At 52.2% G+C, this 19,281-nt stretch overlaps 1 protein-coding gene across 6 annotated transcripts in view; it reads left to right on the top strand.

Moving 5' to 3' along the window:
* Positions 1-282: 282 nt before the first annotated feature.
* DTX2 (deltex E3 ubiquitin ligase 2) overlaps positions 283-19,281 on the top strand; it is a 39,091-nt gene continuing 20,092 nt past the window's right edge. For 4 of the 6 annotated variants that reach the window (XM_042791735.1, XM_042791734.1, XM_042791732.1 and 1 more), the window contains exons 1-3: positions 4,057-4,082; positions 5,108-5,499; positions 10,261-10,846. In XM_042791735.1, coding sequence (XP_042647669.1) covers positions 4,072-4,082; positions 5,108-5,499; positions 10,261-10,846 — 989 coding nt within the window. In that variant the 5' untranslated portion in view covers positions 4,057-4,071. Of the gene's footprint in view, positions 325-4,056; positions 4,083-5,107; positions 5,500-10,260; positions 10,847-19,281 lie in introns of those variants that run through there. The other 2 variants (XM_042791733.1, XM_042791736.1) reach the window with 2 other exon arrangements.

Genomic DNA, 19,281 nt, shown 5'->3' with positions numbered 1-19,281 from the left:
CACACACGGTATCACACACACGGTATCTCACACACACGGTATCACACACACGGTATCACACACACGGTATCACACACACGGTATCTCACACGGTATCTCACACGGTATCTCACACGCTCTCTCACTCACAATACCTCACACACGGTACCTCACACACGGTATCCCACACGCACCGTTCCTGCCCCCGCCCCTCGCCCCGCCGGCCCCGCCCCCCGCACTCTATCTCCCAGGCGGCCGCGCGGGCGCATGCGCAGTGCCTTCCCCCGCCGCCGCGGGCCGGGAAGCGGCAGCCCCGCCGCCGCCGCCGCCGCCGGGACTCGGGGTGAGGGGCGCGGCGGGGCCGGGGGCGCGGCGGGCCTGGGCTCTGGGCTGTCTGGGTCGGGAGCGGGCGGCCAGCCAGCCGGGAGTTCCCCTGCGGGCCTGGGGGGCCGTTCCGCCTCCTCGGCCTGCGGAGCCCGCGGTGGGCCCGTGAGGGGCTCCTGCCCCGGCCGGGAGGGGCCGGGCGGGGCCGGGCGGGCGCTGTCCGTGCTGCCGAGGCCGAAGGCCGCGGTGGGCGTGCGGCAGGGCCGGCCCTGCGGCTCCGGCTGCCCTTGCGGGACCCGGGGTTGCGCTTCCCGGCGCTCGGCCCGGCTGAGGGCAGGGGCAGAGCCCTCCTGGTGCTGGCCGGAGCCCTCGGGAAGCCGGGGGAGCCCTCCGGATCGTGGCAGCTTCGCACCGCCCCCCCGTAAACGGTCTCCCCGTAAACATACAGTCTTCTGTGCCCGGGAGGGCCCCGGAGCGAGCGGGCCGGCTTTGGTGGGAGCCTGTGCTCGGGCGTACCTGCCCCCTGCCTAGCTGTTAGGCAAACGCTTTGTTTTGTTTCAGTTGCGGTCTTTATTTTCCCCTCCGAAGGGAAGTCCCTTGAAGCTTGTTTTGAATGGAAGGAATCCAGGTTTGGAGCGGCCGGGTTTTATTTCTTCTTTTCTTTTGGCTGTCAACCCAGCCACCTTGTGCCGCCAGCATCGGCAAAAGCGGGAAGAAGGCAGGAGTGCGGCGAGGGCAGATCAGTCTGCGTGGTTGGAGTTATTACTGCAACCTCCTCTCTGCTGCCTTGCTCTATTCTTACTCCTGCGTTGCTGCTAGCTGTGTGCAAGTCAGTGCTGGGTGCTCGTGTATGAAAAGATGTGCTTAGATACGAGTTACCTGGCAAGAGCTTCAGACCCTGTTGCATCGCTGTGTTCGCAGTTCAGGTTGTGTTGGGCCCAGAAGTGCACATTGGATGGGGTGGAGGTGGCTGTGGGGGCCCTGACTGGGTGTTTTGGTGTCAGGGTGGCACAGGGCACCTGCAGTGCTGCTCCAGTCGTGCTCCCTGCGCAGGGTCATGGGTTTATGGCAGCCCCGCTGCCTCCCGGTGCTTTATGTGCTCTCTTAATCCGCGTGTAATCTTTTCCCAGGGGCTCTTTGTAGCCCTTCCCGTCCCATCTCTCATGCGGGGTTCGTGGTGTTTAACAAATCCCTCCTAGGCACCCTCTTCTCTGAGCAATCTGTTGAAAAGTCTCTGTTTTACCAATCCGGTGACTTTTTTTTAATGCAGCCCAGCTCAAGGGCTCCTGAGGCTCTTCTCTTTTCCAGGTACAAGCTAGCATATAATTTAAACTTTTATCAGAGCTGTCAATTTCAGTTCACAGACTTAAAAAGGGACTTGGCATTTTTAGAAATCATCTCAGACCCGTGAATTTGAGGATCCTGCATTTAAAATGAAAGAAAATTCTGCTTTCTGGAAGTAGAACAGGTTTGAGAATTAAATATGTATTTCAAATGCTTTAATTCCCACCTGCCCCTCCCCAGCTTTCTCACCATCATTTGCTGGAGCTTGAGGAGCAGGGAGTGAATCTGCTGGGAAACACCACTGAAATGCACCCAATTCTTTTCCTGTCCAAGTTCCTGATTAAAGCCATGTGGGCAAATGTTTCAGAGGTTGTAGTGGGGAGTAGGTATCCAACCAAACAAATCCAAATTCAAGATCTGAACCCTTGTTACAAACTATGTCTGAAGTGGAAGGCAGTTGGCTGGAATATTTAAGTTTGCACTTCAAGTGGTCAGGGTTTTGTTTTCATTTAGGCAAGTTGGCCCATAGGATTTCTAATTGAAGCCAGGACTGTTTGGTGAATAAGCATAGCTTTTAGGGATTGGTATGTCACTTAGCTTTTCAAGGCACTTTTAAAGCTCAAGGTAAAGTGTTACAACCCATGAGATTGTTAGCAAAAATGTCTACCTACTCTCTCTGGGCTGCCAGTCTTCCCAGGACAGAGCCAGCATGCAGGAGCTGGTACAGCTGAAGTGCTGCTAGCATCCAAAACGCAGCGCTGGGAAAGTGGGATGTTTAACACATCGCATGCCACAGCCGGCCATCTCTGCTAGCAGCCCACCCCGAACCCTTTCAGCAAACCAAGGGGGCTGAAAACTATACAAGCAGCTCTGGTATTGAATATCTCAGCTTTTAACATTTGTGTGCTTCTGAATTCACGGAGAGGGAAAATGAGCTGCAACTTCAGGCCTTTTTCTGTTGTTTGCCTTAACTCAGGCACTCGTGTAATTTTGGCTTACTGAAACTCTCCCGCATTCCTCGCTTCCCAATCTGTGCAAACAGCTGCTGGCTCGAGCAGCGTTCAGCAGCGAGAACTGGCAGGAGGCTGAAATATACCCCTTGCTCCTCCTCTGGACCAGCAGCCCCAGCACAGGAAATATTTTTCCATTCTGATGAGGAAGCGAATGCCGGAGCACGCGACGCTCATGTGCAGCCAGTCCGGGTACCTTTGCGTGTGGTCCAGGATTCAAAGCATCACTGCCATCTGAGGGGGTGAGCAATAGGCTTTTGTCACCCAGTTGTTCTTGACCAGTGTCCCAGTGAGTGCAAGGTGGTATGTGAAGGAGGCGGCTTTTCTGCTGGGGTGCCCTCTTTTTTCCATTTCCTTTGGCTGTGTTTCAAAAAGGAAGGAAAACAAATCACCAACTCCTTCCAAACAGCCTCCTCCTTCTCTCCTGCTTGTGGCTGTGGGGTGCGCAGATGATTATTTGGTAACAACTTCGGGGGGGTGGGGTGGGGAAAGGCATTGGTTCTCTGTTTAGGGTTCAGACCACCTAATGCTGGTGGGTAGGACAGAAAACCTGCAGCACTGCTCTGACTCGCACTGGTCCAAGCCCAGCATGGACACGCTGGTGGTCCCCTAGGAGGAGATGTGTTGGTGTGAAACCTGCCATAAAAAGTACTGTCAGAGGCAGGTGTTGGGTTTGATACCTCAAGTTCTAATTTGCTGTTTTGAGCAGTAAAATAACTGCCCTTGGTGCTTTAGGGGAGAATGAATTATATGGAAAAGGTCGGTTGCAGAGGCCAGGGTTTTCTCTTGGTGATTTGGAGCAGTTTGTCGCCAACACCAGTTGAGCTGGAGGTGTTCTGTAAAAATCTCAGAGCAGTTCATAAACTAATTTACAATTAATTCCAGGAGAAAGTGTTGCTTTCCTCTTATAAATGCAGACATGTGGGCGTGTCTGTTCTTCACTCGCTCTTTTTCTATTTCTTTTTTAAGCTAGCAAGCCACACGAGCGTTATGGATGGGACACTCCACAGAGCGTGGGATCTTCCCCCATCTGGCAGGGATGTCATTCTCCGTGCAGGTGGCATCCTCCAGTGGAATCCACCCACTGCTTCTCTGCCTCTTGGGAGACCTGAACTTTTCCATTTGACGGGAATGAAGCTCAAAGCTCCCTGCTGACTGCTGGGAGTTAAGCGAGCAATCAGTGACGTGAGACCTTAGGAAGCAGAAGGCAGCTTTATTTTAAAACAAAATTAATTTCACTCATTCAGTCCTACCCACCTGCTCGCGAGCACCAGTGGGGGAATCTCCAAGTGGTTGTCCAGCATTTGGGCACCAAAACATGTGTGTCTGGATGGTCTGGACAGGATTTCTTGCAATGACACAGCAGACAAGGAATGCCAGATATCAGACCCCTGGTGTCTCTTGGACAGCTTGGCACGTGGTGGCTTTGGGTCTGCCTTTTTCCATCCCTTGGGGAGCTAACAGTGATGGTGGTATGTTGTCTCTGTAAGTCGTTAGGATTTACTCACTGCCCTTTATGTCTTTATCTGGGTGTCTTAAGGCTTTTACCTCATTCTCTGTTCTTCCCCAAATAATTTCTTGGTGACTTGAGTCTCTGGCTTGAGTCTTTGTTGATGCAGATTGTCCCTGCTTTCAAGATGTTCCTTGTTTTCCAACCTGAGAAGCTGCAGCTAGGTATACTGTGATCTTCAGGACCTGCTAAATCATCTGCCCTCGGCACAGGCTGTTTATTACTCCCTGTTTTCCTCCTGGTGCTTTTGTACTCCTTCCCATCCGTTCTTCGCTTGGATCACATTCAACATATGTATTACTGTGATTTGCAGACTGTTCGTAAAGAATTGTCTTTGAGCTTTATGTGCATATATAACGCTTCACAGAAGGAGTCAAGGGATTGATCGTGGATCAAAACTGGGTGGTCAGAAGCCTGAATGGAGCTGACGTTGTAGCTCAGAGGCTCAGATCAGTGGGAAGAGTTTGGGAACCACTTGTGTAGCTGAGTCATTTGTGTGTACGAGAGCTTGGGGAGCTCCTGCTCACAAGCTGGTGACTCGTTTTGGGGTGGTGAGAATATTACACTGCCAGTCTGGTGCTGAGCAGGGTGGGGAAGGGTGCAGAGTGTCTGCTTGCCTTGGCATGCTCCGGGCTGGTGAACATCTAAACTCAGGTCAGGGCTTATATATCTGCTTAAAGTGGATCATCTGCAGCACTCTGGTGGTGTCCGGTGGTGCAAACCATAGGAAGCAGTCTTACCTAAGAGTTTTTTCTCTAAATTGGCAAGAAAAGTTGCTAGCATTGGCTGGGAGTGGGTAGTGGTACCTCATCTGCCCTCAACCAGAGAGTTTTGAGGCCACTCCACTTCTCTGTAGTCTCCTAAATGCATAGAGAGCCTCTTCTGTGAAAGGCTGAGCTTATTTCCCTCTATTAAATGGCTTGTGTGGTATGGATGCAGGGTGGGGTGGATTTGGGGCATCATTCTCAGCACTGTGTGGTCTCTTTGTTTCTTGCTGCAGGTCCCCCCCCCGAAGAAAATGGTGTAAGGCGAGCCAGCGCAGCTGCCGCTTCCAACCGCGGCGTGCCCAGACCTCAGGGAGGAACATGGCAGCAGCTCAGGGAGCAGGGAGCAGTTCAGCCGGGCCGTCCGGACTCCCCGGTTCTGCCCTGGGGCACAGCAGCAATTCCACAGCAGTGGCAGTGTGGGAATGGCAGGATGAATTTGGCAGGTGGAGGCCGTACCAAGGGAACGTCTGCAGCTACATTGAACAGGTTTTTCAGGCCTCTCAGCAGAAGGGCCGGCGTTCGGGGTCGGGGCTTGTCAGCAGCATCCCTTTGGGACGTGCGGATCCTGTCTTGGCCCCCTATGTCATCGACATCCCAAGCTTGACGCAGTTCCGGCAGGATACAGGTAAGGGAGCTCCCCTGCCCGTGCTGGCGTTTTGATGAGGCTGCGTGTGTGCTTGGGGATAAGTGGGGCCTCGTCCTGTGGAGGGGAGCGCTACAAAGCTCCGCTGTCTGCTGCCACTGCTGAGCAGTTCTGTGAGGGGTGGCAGGTCTGCTTCTCTCCTGATGCTGGCTGCCACCCAGCGTATTAGCACGTGAGAAAATCAATGTTGGCTGGCGTGAATCTGTGGGGCTGGGTGCAGGCAGGCAGCAGTCATCTCTTAAAGAGCCTCATCACGGGACTTCTGGAGCTTTAAGCTTGTGAGCCAGAGCCTTCAGAGCTGGAAACTTTCTTCCTGCCCCCGCTCACATCCATTCAAGACCACTTGCATAAAAAGGCCTTTTTACGATGCAAACCCTCCCGTTTGAATCCCTTGTTCCCTCTGCAACTGGAGTGCCAGCTGCTTTACCTTGGCATGCCGCCCTGCGCAAGCTGCTTTGCGAAAGCCTGCAGCCCCCGCAGAACGCCGTAATGCTGCAGCAGAATATTCCCCACACTTGTGCTATACGAGGCTGGCTTGCTTCCTCCCAGGGAGGAAGGGCAGGCTGTGTTTAAGAGCAGGATTGAGACCTAATTTTCATTCTCATCTCCTCTCTCTTGGGGTCACTGAGGCTAGCAGCTCAGATTTTGCCGAGATGACTCCTACCCTCTTTTGCTCCAGATGTGCCAAGCAGCTGTAGCTTAGAAAGAGTGTAGGGGTGGAATGCGTGCTCTTCATCTCTGGAAAATCCAGTGAGATCCCAAATTACACACCCTGAATGAATGGCTGCTTTGGAAAATTCTCCATGCATCAGTTTCCCCTTTGCCAACATCTCTTCCATCACCTCAGGACACAGACAATCATCACCCCAAGCTTTAGAGATGGGCAGTGTGCTGGCGTCCTGCCAGTTGAAGCAGTGAGTGATAAGTGATATCTTGAATCAACTGCACAATTGGGCAATTCCTGGAGGAAGGGGAAGTGGTTGAAGCAAATGCGAGTGGTTATCACAACTGCATCTGGGCTTTTATTCTGACCTGGTGACCTTAGGATTAGTTTTTCCAGCGGTGTCCTGGGTAAGGAGCTTTCTTAGCTGGTTGCCTTGGCAGGTCTGCTCAGCGTGGCCTGTTTGATCACCTGGAAGCCCTGCTGAGGCTGTGGCTTTCAGCAGTACAGTGTGGACCACCACAGCTGGCACCAGTGGCTGGTTTTTGTCTTCTTCATGCCTGACTTGAGAAGGAACCTTCCAGCCTCTTGCCCTTTCAGGCACTGCTCCAACACATGGCAGCAGTCCCAGGCTGTATCTTGTATGGAAATGGCCCAGTTTGGTGTGGGTGAGCAGAGTGCCTGTGGGGAAGGTAAAAGATGTGTCCCCGTGTGACTGGGACATCCTTCTCCACAAGTGGAGCTGTCTCTCTGCAAAGGTCTTGTATCTCTTTAGACCCCTGTGAAAGATCTCAGAACACCTAGCGAATATTGTCCATCTCGGGATGGTTTGGAATTGGTCACCTTTGGGGGAGAGCCCAGTACAGTTTTGGAAATTATGTTGGCTGGTGTGATCTTTCCTTGGATGAGATCTGCGGTTGAGCCAATAACAAAAAGGCTGATTCCACTTCATGGCTCTCTTGCAGCTTTTCCCACCGATTCAGAGGGATGCTGACCGGAGCGGCCAGGTCTCTGAGCCTCCCTCCACAAGTACCTGTGTGCTCTGCAACGTGACTATTGCAAACACTCTCATATCTGCTTTCAATGGCCCAGTTCTAAGCAAAGCTTTTTCTCTCTGCAGGGCTCTGCCTTAAACGTGAACCTTTCTGTGCAAGCAGCCAGCTGACCTTTGTCATGTGCTGGAGAAAAGAATCCCTACAGGAAATATCCCCATGAAAAATCTTTAAACAGAGCAAAAAATAGGCTGTTGTATTCTGCTCATTAGCTATTAGACGGACAAATAGGCTCTTCAAAGGAAGCCAGGGAGAATAACAGGAAACCAGTGTTAACGGGACCAGCATCCCCACCAAGGGGGAATGACAGCTGTGCAGGGGGATCTTTTGGGCAGGATTAGCCACGGGCTTCAGCTGCTGGTCGAGGCAGATTAGCTGGGAGTGAATGCAGGGGAGCAGCAGGAGCTGACTCTCACCACAGCTGTTTGCCCACCCTGGAGAGGAATGCCACTTTCCCTGCCAGCCTGGGGGAAGGGGGACATCTTTCAAGTGCATGTCTTTGGTCTTGCTGTTGACTCCTAAAAGCTTTTCCCTCTGCTGCTCTTTGGGGGTGTTAAAAACACAAGTTGCTTGCAAACTCAAGTCTCCTCTGTGCTGCTTTTAGCTTCTGACCTGGAGCAGGGGCAGGTTTGTTAATCTCCTCGGTGTCCCGCTGGGCTTTCTGACACCTTGCTTTACCTGTGGTCGTCCCCCTTCTCCTGGGAGCAGGTTCCCTGCACTCATCTCTAGATGTAGTGTGTTTCTTCCCATTTCACTTCCAGCCCAGCCTCATCCCTAGCCCTGCTCTGCAGGGGGTCGTCCCTGATGTTGCCCACCTGTTGAGGCCATAGGTTTGTGGTTTTAAAACTTGGCAGGATTTGCTTGCTGGATAGGAGCAGTCTGCTAGAATTTGGTTTTGGCTGTTTCATCTGCTTTCCTGTGTAAGATGTCAGTTCCTGGCTGGGGAAGGTCGCCTTGGTTCTGCTGATACCTGCCAGGAGAAGGCCTTCTCTCACAGGTGTCCCTGGGCTTCGTAGTTGAGCTGTTGGAGTTCAACCCCATTTCTTACTGCGGAGCTTGCTGTATTTCACTGGCTGCCAGTAGCTTTTTAGGTGTGCTGATGAGAATGTCTGTTGGATGGTGTCACTGGGGAATCCCACTCTGCAGTAAGCAGGATGCTTGGTGCTGCTCTGGCTGCTGGAGCAGCAGGTTGGGAGTAAGTGCTGGACCTTTCCTGGCTGCTCATCCCCTGCATGGGCTGAGGCAAGCCATTCCAGTCCCCAGAACCTTAAGCTCATCAGCAGAAATGGGAGTCCTGCTGTTCCTTGCTTTGGCATGTTCTGCCTTTGAGAGTGTCTCAGCCTTTTGTCAACTCTGGTGCTCAGATCCGTCTTTCCCGATTTAGTTTCTGCAATGACATGTGGGCCATAGCTGTGCTTCAGCCCAGGGTCTCATTGTGGTCTGACCACCAAAGCACTGTGCAGAAACCACCAGCATAATTTACAAAGAAGCCTGGGAGTGTGATAGGATCAGAGATGTGACTTTCATGCTGTCAAGCAGAATTTTAAGCAGCAAGGAGGCAGTTAATGCCCTTACGGTTTGAGTCAAGTCCTAGCAGTTTCCACAGCACCTCAAGAGCCTGGGGTAGAAATAACAGCAGTGTGAGGCAGAGATACTCAAGCCAGCATTCAGCCAGCCAGAGCTACGCAGGTAGCAATTGGGTTTTTGACAGTGTGGAGTCCCACGTGGGCTGTCCTCCCTCTCTTCCTTGGGGTGTGCTTGTTGGGCATAATGCTTGCTTGGGTTGCCTGCCCCCCACGGAGCCACCAGCAACATCCTGGGGCAGTTTTCCACAGGCTTGAGGTGCGGATACTGTTTTTACCTGTGATCCTGGAGCTTGGGGTCATAACTCTCACAACCTCTTAGGAGGTTTTATTTTATTTTATTTTCCTCTCTGTACTGCTGTTCTTTGAATTACTCCTATGTTGTAACAACTAGCTGTGTCCCTGTTCACCCCCACCCACCTGCATCCCCAGACTCTTGCCCTGGTGGTGTTTCCTGCTCCTCATTCTCAGTGCAGAGTACTGCTGTGGATTTTCCCAGCAGCAGTCTTGACCCTGCTGCAGGAACTCGTTTTTGCAGAAATTGCAGAGCTTCTGTCCTGTTGGGTGTCTTACCTCCCTCTCATTAGGCTTTTTCTTTTTTAAAGAAAGGAATAAAGTAACCAGGAGTGAAGTCACCCTGGCGAGCCAGGCTTCCAGGGGGTTTCAAGCTCCTGCTGTTGAGCAGCCTTACAAGAGTAGTATGTCTCCTTTAATTTCTCTTCCTTTGCCTGAACAGCTGCTCTATCCAGTTTCCAAATTACTTCATTGCCTTCTCCTCTCTAGTCTTGCTATATCTCCCAGCAGTCAGGAGCTCAGAGAAGCTGGCCCTGTCTGTTCCCTCTCCAAAGTCCTTGTCCTTGCCCTTGTGGGACTTCACCCACTCCTCCAAGAGCAAAATTGCCCAGACCCGTTTAGCGAAGTGGGCGTCTAGCCCCTTAAGCACTCCTGCAAAGCACTTCCTGATGGTGGTGTATCTCTATAGTTACTCTGTTGTTAAGGCTGTGGGTGTTGGGTTTTTTTAACCAGATCTGTGCCTCAGCCTGATTTTTACCTTTTTTTTTTTTTTTTTTTTTTTTGTTAATGTCAGAGAGGCATATGTAATCACTGTGCCTTTGTGCTCGGGTGTGTCTGTCTCTACATCCTCTCTCCTTCCCTTCTTTCCCACCCTTCCTCCCAGTAGCTTTTGAACCTGTTGCCAGCCCGCAATCAGATTTGGCAAAGGGACAGGGATCTCAGGGGTATTGCATTTCTCTCAGCTTCATGAGCAAACCCAGCCCTGTCAGGAAGAGAAAGTCTGTTAGTACCCCTGTTGAGGGAGAGGTGAGGAAGGCCACTGTGATGTAGACACCACAGATCTGTGCAGAAAGAAGTCCCTGAGACAACACCTCCCGTAATTCTCTGCTTACAAAATGTTTTTATTTATTTTTCCCCCTCTCTCCACGCACAGGAACTATGCGGGCTGTCCGCAGGCACCTCTTCCCTGGGGACTCTGCTGCTGGGCAGGGCATCGTCTGGGAGTGGCAGAACGATGAAGGTGGGTGGTCCCCCTACGAGATGAACGTCTGCGTCTTCCTGGAGCAAGCCCATGCCACGAACCACCAGCGAGTCGATCTCGGACCCCTGGGCTACAACTACGAAGTTGACTTTGTGGCTCAAGTCCAGACCAACAAGACCACGAGGTTCCGCCGCAGCGTTCAGAGGCGCCTGGACACCCCGTACCCCGTGACGGCCTCCCCGGCACCCCTTCACACGGGGGTGGCTTGTTCTTGCCAGCAGTGCTGGCTAAACAGTGGGACTGGTCCCATCACCACGCGCTACCGCCACTCCATGATAAACTTTCCCAACTCTTCCACTGCTCATCAGGTTTCTGGTAGGACAGCATCAGTAAGTTCTTCCAGTGTCGGCTTCGTGCCCTATAACAAACCGACTTTGTCTGGAGCAAGGTCAACACCGAGACTCAATACACAGAGCACCTGGGCTTTGCCTCAACCTGGGGGCCCCAGCACAGGACTGTCTGCATCTAATGGAGTCAGGTACAGACCCTAATTCACCTTCAAATAGTGTGCATGTGTCCAAGAAACCTGCCGTACTTGGGTCTTCATTATCTAGCAGCCTCTCTGTCCCAGAGGACTTTACAAGGGTCTTCTCCCTAGAAGGAGAGAGGTCTGTGCCTTTGTGTCCAGTACAGTGGATGAAAAGGCTTCTCCTCTGCTTTCTCCTTCTTTTCTCCCACTTGAAACATAGTCCCTGTCTACTCATCTCCCTGAACCACTGGAGAAAGCAGTCAGGTTGAGATTCTGCAGGTTTGAGAAAATTACAAGTGATTGGTGGTATTTCAGGTTACACTTAAAAACAACTTGGGGGGGCAACTGAGTGAATGAAAAGGGGACTTGTGAACACCCTTATTTAATTCAAAATATGTGGTGAACAAAGTGGAAAACTGCTGGGTGTTCAAAGCTCTTCCCCTTGAAGGAGGGACCACAGGACTCACTCTGTGGATGAGACCTCATGAATTCATGAAATCAGAAAGTCCGTGTTGGACATTAAGGTGAACAAGCAGGAAAAAATAACACACACCCCCCCCCCCCCCCCAAAATGTAGATTTGATCAATGATTTTTTTTAAATCCATTGTGAAGATGCTTAGAAAACTAAATCAGTATTTTACTTTCCCCTTCCTTTGATACCTTGAACCATATTGATCCCTCTATCTGAAATCAGTGGGGTGACACTAGCAATTTGAGTGGTGTCCAGGCTATTTGTCAGGCTAAATGCTGATGCAGACCAGAGATGCCTCTGGTTAATCACAGAAAAGTTTCATTTTGCATGTGTTGAAGTGCTACGGGACTTTGCTGTTGCGATGTTGGAGGACTGGAAGCACAAGCAGGACGCTAAGTGATTTAGAATCCAGCTAAGCACTGCCTCGTGAGGGTTTTGCCATGCCCTTTCCCTCATCTTCCTTCAGCAATCCTCTCCTGGCTGGGTGCTCAGGGTGGGCTCTGGGTTTCTGGAAGGAGCTAGTTACTTTGAAGGAAGGACTGGCTGTTGTTGCAGTGCTAGGTGTGGTCTAGCTTTCTGTGGTTCTTTGAGCTGTCATCCCCCAAATGCTCCGGCTTACATGGATGGGTCACCCATGCTGGCTGCTCATCCATTTTCACCGTGGCTCTTCTCTGACAGGGCTGAAACTAGAATGCATCTCGCAGCACAGGATTTCAGCTCCCATTGGTGAGCAGCTGGAGCCGAAGGAGGGCTGTGTTTGCACTTCACCGGTGTGGGAGGAAGGGCTTCACTTCTCTTCAGGCCTATTCAGCTGTTGCCAGCTAAATGAAAAGCAGAGTCTCATGGTCTGACAGTTTGCTCCTCTCCACGGCATGGGCTGCTGAGCCAGCCTGCTGTTGGTTATCCCCCGTGGGCTGGAGTGGGGCTGCAGCACTGGGCTCCAGTGGGGATCTTGGGGCTGGGGGAGATCGGTGTCACCCTGGCAAAGTGGGGCACTTCGTGTTCTTGCAGGATGGCCTCTGTGAAGCCTGGACACACAAACCAAGCCAGAAAGCCTCTAATCGGCTTTCAAGGTCTTAAGTCTTTCTGTGCGTAAGCCATTGCTAGCAGAGGTCTTTGTGGCCTGTCTGTGATAATACTTGCACTAAGTATCTGCCAGCATTAAACTAAGGAGCTGTCTGACTGCTCCCTCTGTTTGTAAACGGCTAGAAGTGTACAGGGCAGTATATGCATTTCACTGTAAATAATCTAGGTGCTGAACCACTGTGTGAACACCTGAGAAACTAAAGGGGAACTTGCCAGGACTGATTTACTTGTCCAAGCTACCCCGAGTAAATAGAGATAAGAGATCTAGAAGGGTGTCAAAAGCACATCCTGCTAATCACATGAGGCACAGGGGTTTGTGGTTTGTTTTGAATCTCATTTGTATTTTAAACAAGATGGTGGATCTTGAGATATTTTCCTTAGTGTCATATCAGGACTTTCCTTCTCTGGGGTCATCTGAGTGAAATGACTTCCTGCATCCTGTTCTTCTTTCTCACAGTCTTTTTTTGGTGCTTTCTTTGCACCTGGTGATTTTTTGGTGGCGTCTTAAGCCTCCACAGTACCGCTGTGTGCCAGTCACCTTCGAATAGAGCTGAAAATCAGACCTCAGCACTGCCTGCTGGAGCCCCCAGTAAGGCTTTTGCTGTCTCCTGAAGAAGCTGCCAAATTCCCCCTCTTGTGGAAGCTGCTGGTCAGTGCGTGGGGCTGCTGGGCTGCCTGGAGTCCCTGTCCTTCCCCAGAGCCTCAGTGTGATTTGCAAAGTGGCCCTCAGGGTGGGAAGATTAAAAACGAAGAGCCAAATGCTGCAGCAGTTGCCCCGCAAGCCTTCCTGGAGCCGATCAAGGTCTAGGTATGTTGTAGGCTACTGATGGGGGGAGCACAGGCTGTCCTGATGGGAGAGGGATGTTCGGAGAGGGGTGGCATGGACTTCTTACCATGAACCGAGCCCATGGCCCAGGCAATGCTGGCTGGGAGGAGAGGGGCAGCCAGGAAGAGACCTGAAGGTGCCCAGCCAGGGCAGCTGGAGAGGACATTGGTGTAAAAACCAGCTGGGCTGAATCCCAGGAGCTGCTGGGGCAGCTCTCAGCAGCCGGTTAAACCCTCCAACAGGCAAGTGCTGGCAGAGCTTGTGCTGGGTTAATGCAACAGCCCTCCGGGGCTGGCATATCCCCCCACACTCCTTGCTCAGCTGCTCCAGCTCTGTCCCTTCTCAAGCACTGCTGAAGGTGGCTTTCGTGGCAGGAGCATCTGGTCCCCTCCGTGTTGGCCAGCCTGGGGCCAGCAGCAGAAGGCAGAGCCCTCCCGGAACAGGGGGACCGCTGCGGTACTGGTGACAGCGTTGGCCACGGCCGAGCGATGCCGTTGGGCAGTCGAGGTCTGGCTGTTGCAACCTGTCTTGCAGCTCGGCAGTTCATGGTGTGCAAGGGGTGAGGTGGCTGGTATCTTGGCACTAATCCCTGGCCGAGCCTTTCTGAGGGGTGCGAGGGGGATCCTAGGGTTACATCTTCGCTGGGGACAGCAGAACATGCCACGTGGGGAACGCGGCAGCTCTTCGGACGCCTGGAAGGGAGCGTGCAAATGCTGGCAGACTTGGGATGGGCACCCTCTGTGCAAACCCTGCACCCCCAGCTGCGAGCCTTGCTGCCCGTGCTCCTGCTGGCTGTCTGGCCCCGCGGGGGTGCGAGCGTGCCCTGAGCACGGGTGTGCTGCCCAGGCCATCGTGGCGAGTGTGATGCGAGCCCTTGGTGGAGCCGAAGCCTGGCCCAGATGTGGGGATGCTGCTGGGCACTTGCATGGCTACAGGGCTTGTCGGGGGGATGTTTTTGCAGGCAGGATGTTAGGAGCTGTCTTTATCTCTACAACTCTCGTTCTCTTTATTAACACCGGTGTTTTCCACTACACATATCTGTGGAAGCCTCTCTTTTCCATACCCCGCTGCAGGAGCATGCCTGGATCACAGATCCAGCCTGCAGCCATTCACTGAGCCCAGAGGGAGGCAGCATCTGGAGGCTCATCCGAACAGACCCCAGAGAAAGTCAGAACAAAGATGTGTGGTGGTGGCTCTTCATGGATGATGGACAATGTCTGAATCTCCAGTCCTTTGGGATTAGTTTTGCTAGGGGTGCTCTCCTTCCTCCCTGCCGGGCAAATACACACGGGGGGTGTGTGTGTGTGTGTGTGCAATCTCTGTCTTCCAGTACAGCGCTGTACGTGAAAGAGACGTTTTCAGCACCAGCTGGCACCTTGAGATGGCTTTTCCCATCACCCCTGTGCTGGGTTTGAGTCGGAAATGCTGCTGGGTGGGTGTAATTGCTACTGGCTGGGGTTACAGTCTCAGGCTCGTGAAACCTATGTTCCAGCAGAAAATACTCTAATTTCTGTGAATTAGGGGAAACCTGAGTAGCAAACTCTAACAATGTGTTTCATTTAATTCCTAAGCCCAGAACATTCCTGGGTTATTTTATCCCCTAGGTTCCCCATCTTCCCCCCTCAGTTGGGCCTGGCGTGGTGTGGTGGTTAGTTCCCCTTCCCTCACAGCCGCTGCCCTGTCTCCTCCTGCATCACCAAATAGTGCAGCCTTTGTGGCAGTGAAGATGAAACACTAATTATCCCACACTAATTATCCCGCCAAGGGTTTCTGTCTGCATCCAGTGTGCAGCATTGCTCGTTCCTCTTAGCTGTGATGTGCAACTCCTGTGTTGGCCTGTGCTCAGAGACCAAAGGGAAGGTAGCATATGGGTCACAGTGGATCCTCTGGTGTCTAGTAAATGTTGTTTGGCTCCAAAGTAACTCTGGCGGATTACTTGCTTTTACAAAACTGCTTATCTTCACGAAGCTTGCAGGGATGACCCAGCTCCTGCCTGTCAGAGCTGAGCTGCAACTGTGAGAAGGGCTCAAATGCTGTTAGGGAGAGTCTGAAAGACAGTGCGGTTGTGTATATCCAGTTTCTTTAGGAAGTGCAGCTAAAAATGGCAGCACTGGAGCAAATATCTCTTCTGCAGGGCTGAGAAGGAGGTGTAGTTCATCCTGGAAAGCTGCCGAGCTCCCTGTGTGGTTGTGACAGTTATTTCTAATAGGCAGGTAGGAATAGGCACCAGTATGGGCTTAGTAGCACAGGCATGCCTGGGCTTTTGTGGCATTGGCAGTGATTAAATGTATTTTCTGCTTGCTGTGGGGCTGGAGGGCAGATGCTGGTGTGAGAGAGGGTGGAGCTTAGGCACTTCACAATGCAGGTTTAATTTCCCCGTGCTCTCAAGAGGGTCAGAGTCACTGCAAAACTCAGAGAGGGGTGCCAAGGCTTAAATAGATGCTAATATCCTTGGCTTTGCTGCTAATGTATTAAATGCATGTGGGCAAGTTATTTTGCTTCTCGGTGCGTTAATTTCTTCCTGTGTATTAAACACAGTTAATGAGTCTGGCCTCTCACAGACGGCACTGAAATCTGCAGCTGGAGCCTGCCGCAGCAAGGGTCCTGTCCTGATACCAGCGCAGTTAACCGGATCTGTGGAGCAGGGGTCAGCTCCCCAGGCTCCCAGCCACCTCCTGGCATGATCCCACCCCGCACAGGGAAGCACCCATCCCTGGAGCAAGAGCTAGGTTCCCCTGGGCGTGCTGGCTAATTACAGGGCAGGGCACTCCATAAACAGGGTGAGGAGTGCCCTGCTTGTAATAGGAGCAAGTGAAGCTGCAGGAAGCAGTCTCCTGGGGGATGTATGAATTGGTGCCCCAGCCAGGCAAATCCCCACTACAACTCTGCTGGCCTCTCTGAGCTTGTGCAGCTTTGGGTGCTGGTCTAGGTTGTGCCTAGAAATAAGTTAGGCAGCTTTGTTTAAAAGCATGGGGACCAGGGGTCTTGAGGACTTATAGTATTGTGGTGTTCCTAAGAAGGGTCTGGTGCTGTGCCCCCAGATCTCCCATGGGGAAGGATCCACAATCAGTGCTTTGTAGGATCAGGAGGTATAAGCAAGGGACCAGAACCTGGGCAGGGCCTTTCCTTTCCTCTCTCTTCCTTTGCATCTTTCAGCTTTGTCTGTAGGCACGCCCACGAGCTCTTCAGGTGGTGAGGAGGGGCTCTGCTTGGTGCTGGTTCCACTGGGCCCACAGTGGCTTGTCCTGTAGCCCTCTGTTAGCCGGTGTGGCTCTGCTGCCGAGTGCTCTTCCCGAGCAGGAGCAGGGGAATCTCCTCTGCTCGGTGCCAGGAGCAAAACCACAGACCCACATGGCTGTGTGCAGTGCACCAAAAAGTCTTCCTTTAAAGGGATTCAGCCTGGGATTTGGCATCTTCTTGAGAAGAAAGGTAGGGGAGAAACTGCTGTATGGTCATCAGTGTCATCATACACTTGGTTAGCCCTGGGAAGGGGGTTAGAGCTTTGGGTGTTGCGGTAGCACTCGGTGTTAATGTGAGGCAGGGCTGGATACAGCCCTGATATAGGAGGAGAAGTGTTGGCTGTTGTCTAGAGGGCTACAGAGCTGCCATGGTACAGGAGTATGTGGCCTAGCAGCTGGTGTGCAGGGAGAGAGGAAGGAAGAAGAGGCTGCATCAGGTGGAGAGGATGGGTTTCTACAGACTTCCCCACTTCTGCTCCATTCAGATATTGTGTATGTGCTGCTTAAGTAATACTCAGCTCAAACCAGGCTGCCCAGTGTTTGAAATGGCAGCAGCTGTGGACGCCAACGCTTCCTCTCTGCTCTTGTGCTTTGCTGTCTCACTGGTGTTGCCGTATCTTGAAATTCTGGAGAAGCAAGTGGTTTTGTCATGCTGGAATATCAGTCTGGCCTGTCTGCCCCCCGTAGCAGATTGCCTGGGAACTGGTGATGAGAAATCTTATCTGGATCTTCTTGATGAACCTCTGAGGACAGTGTCTTATTTTGTGTCCCTTTCTTCACAACCTGGTGACCCCTGTTGCACACAGTCACCTCCAGCATACAGAGCAGCGGGAGAGCAGCAAATGTCAGGACAAAACTGGACCAGGGAGGAGGAATCGATAGCAGTAAATGTTCAGGGAATTCAGGCATTGACTTTCAGGTGTTGCAAGCACAGTTTGGCTAGGAGTCAAAGGCACTGACTGGTTAGAAATTCATCTGTGGGCAGCAAAGGCAGCGAGAGCAGGTGTCTCAGTGGATCCCTGTCATCTCTCCACACTGCAGTGCTTGCTCTTGCACTGATGCCCTCCAGATCTCCCTCACACAAGACCCGACACCAGCCTGCCTGCATCAAGTTATCTCCTAACTCAGCCTGGCTTGAGTAAATCAGCAGGACCTCACCCCAGCCTGGCTCCGGCTGTCTCCCAAGCAGCCAGCGCTGGTAGGGTGATACTGGAGTAGCTTGAGTCTGTGCTGAGGGGTTAAATGTGTCTGTTCTTGCTGCTGGTGAGCCTGCTCTCCGAGTCGAGGCACAGCCCGTGTTATACTACAATAGCAACATCCTTCCTTGGTGCCTCCTTCCAGAAAACCCACTTTAGACCCAGGGTAAGCTCCAAGTAGCATTTCTGCACCTTTTTTGGCATAGCCACACTTCCTCCCATGCACTATGGCTGCACATCCACCCAGGCAGTGTTGTAGCAGAGATACCTCAAAGCAGAGTGGATTTCCCTTGATTTCACCAGCCTTAGGTCAGGGCTTTCTGCAGATGTGAAAGAAACCCCAGTGTGTGGCAGCCCTGCCGGTATGCTCACACGGTGTCACGCAGATGGGGCAGCGCATCCTGTGACGTTGTTAGCTGAGATGCTGCTACCTGAATGTGCGGGTGTTTAGCCCACGTGAAAAAGTTGGTTTCTCCATCATCACATCAGTTGGCTTAAAGCCTCCAGCAGTCAAAGCTGACCCACTTTGCCGTTACACCAGGAGTGCAGCTGATCAGCGACTGTTTCCTGGCTGATGGATAGTAATTTATCTGCAGTGCACTCACAGTTTCCAACACTTGATTGCTTGCAACTGCATCAATTGCTTATATCCATTTCCCTCTGCAAATCTCAAGGGCTCTTCTCACTTCATAGAAGCTCTAGCTCCTGGGTGACTTGGACTTGAGCCTTGTAACGCAGGAATGAAGAGTGAAGAATTTCTGTCAGTCTTCTCAGAGCATGGTTACCAGTAATCCCCGTCCCAGAACAGCTCTGGGTTTGCTTTCTTCAACCTCAGATGCGATGACCCTGGGCTCCAGCCCTTTGGAAGGACCCTCCGTTGCCCATCTTCTTTCCTGGCAGAGCAGAAGGTTCAGCTTTGTGCTCTGTTGTATTTTTACCTTCCAGAGGGAAGTGAAAGCACCCAAGGTGGCTGCTGTGCTTCGTGGTGAAGCACAAGCTCTTCAGTATCAGTCACATGCAGGGTCACAGACTGGGGTGGAGGGGGTGCCCAGCCACCACGTTGTCATCTTGGCTGCTCAGTTGGAGGAGGGAAGGAGGACAGTTCCAATGCCTCTCTGATTTTTGGGAGCAGGTCTCTCAAGTTCCTTTTCATTATCTGGTCCTCAAATACCCTCCTTGTCTGCAGCTGGAGAGGGAGTAGCCCTGCTACTGGCCATCATCTGAAGAGGATACAGAAATGAAGGGATGAGACAGAGAAGGAAGAGGGAAACACCTGAGAGCGAGCTGTGATGAAGAGGCTGAATCAGGAAAGCAAACAAAAGTCATAAAGAGGAGTTCTGGCATCTGATTCAAAGTCCTTTGAAAGTGAGGGGAGAATTTCCGCTGTATTCAGTGGGTTTGAATTGGGTGTAGCGAGAACATTGCATCATTTGAAGACATTGCAAAATTGGGGGCAGCAGAGGGGAAAACACAGTCTTTGAATCAGAGACAGAAGGGAAACCTCTGTGGTCTGGAGAGCTCTTTAAGGATCTGGAAGAGCTGGTCTCGCTTGGCCAGGGGTTTCTTCAGGTGGCTCAGCACGTGTGCGGGAACCTATTTCAAACCGCGGCAGGTAAGAGAGGAG

Source organism: Tyto alba, unplaced genomic scaffold, assembly GCF_018691265.1.
Source record: "Tyto alba isolate M040663 unplaced genomic scaffold, T.alba_DEE_v4.0 Super-Scaffold_19, whole genome shotgun sequence".
Lineage (NCBI taxonomy): Eukaryota > Metazoa > Chordata > Aves > Strigiformes > Tytonidae > Tyto > Tyto alba.
Note: the sequence above shows the minus strand (reverse complement) of the source record. Positions and strands in the feature narration are given on the sequence as shown.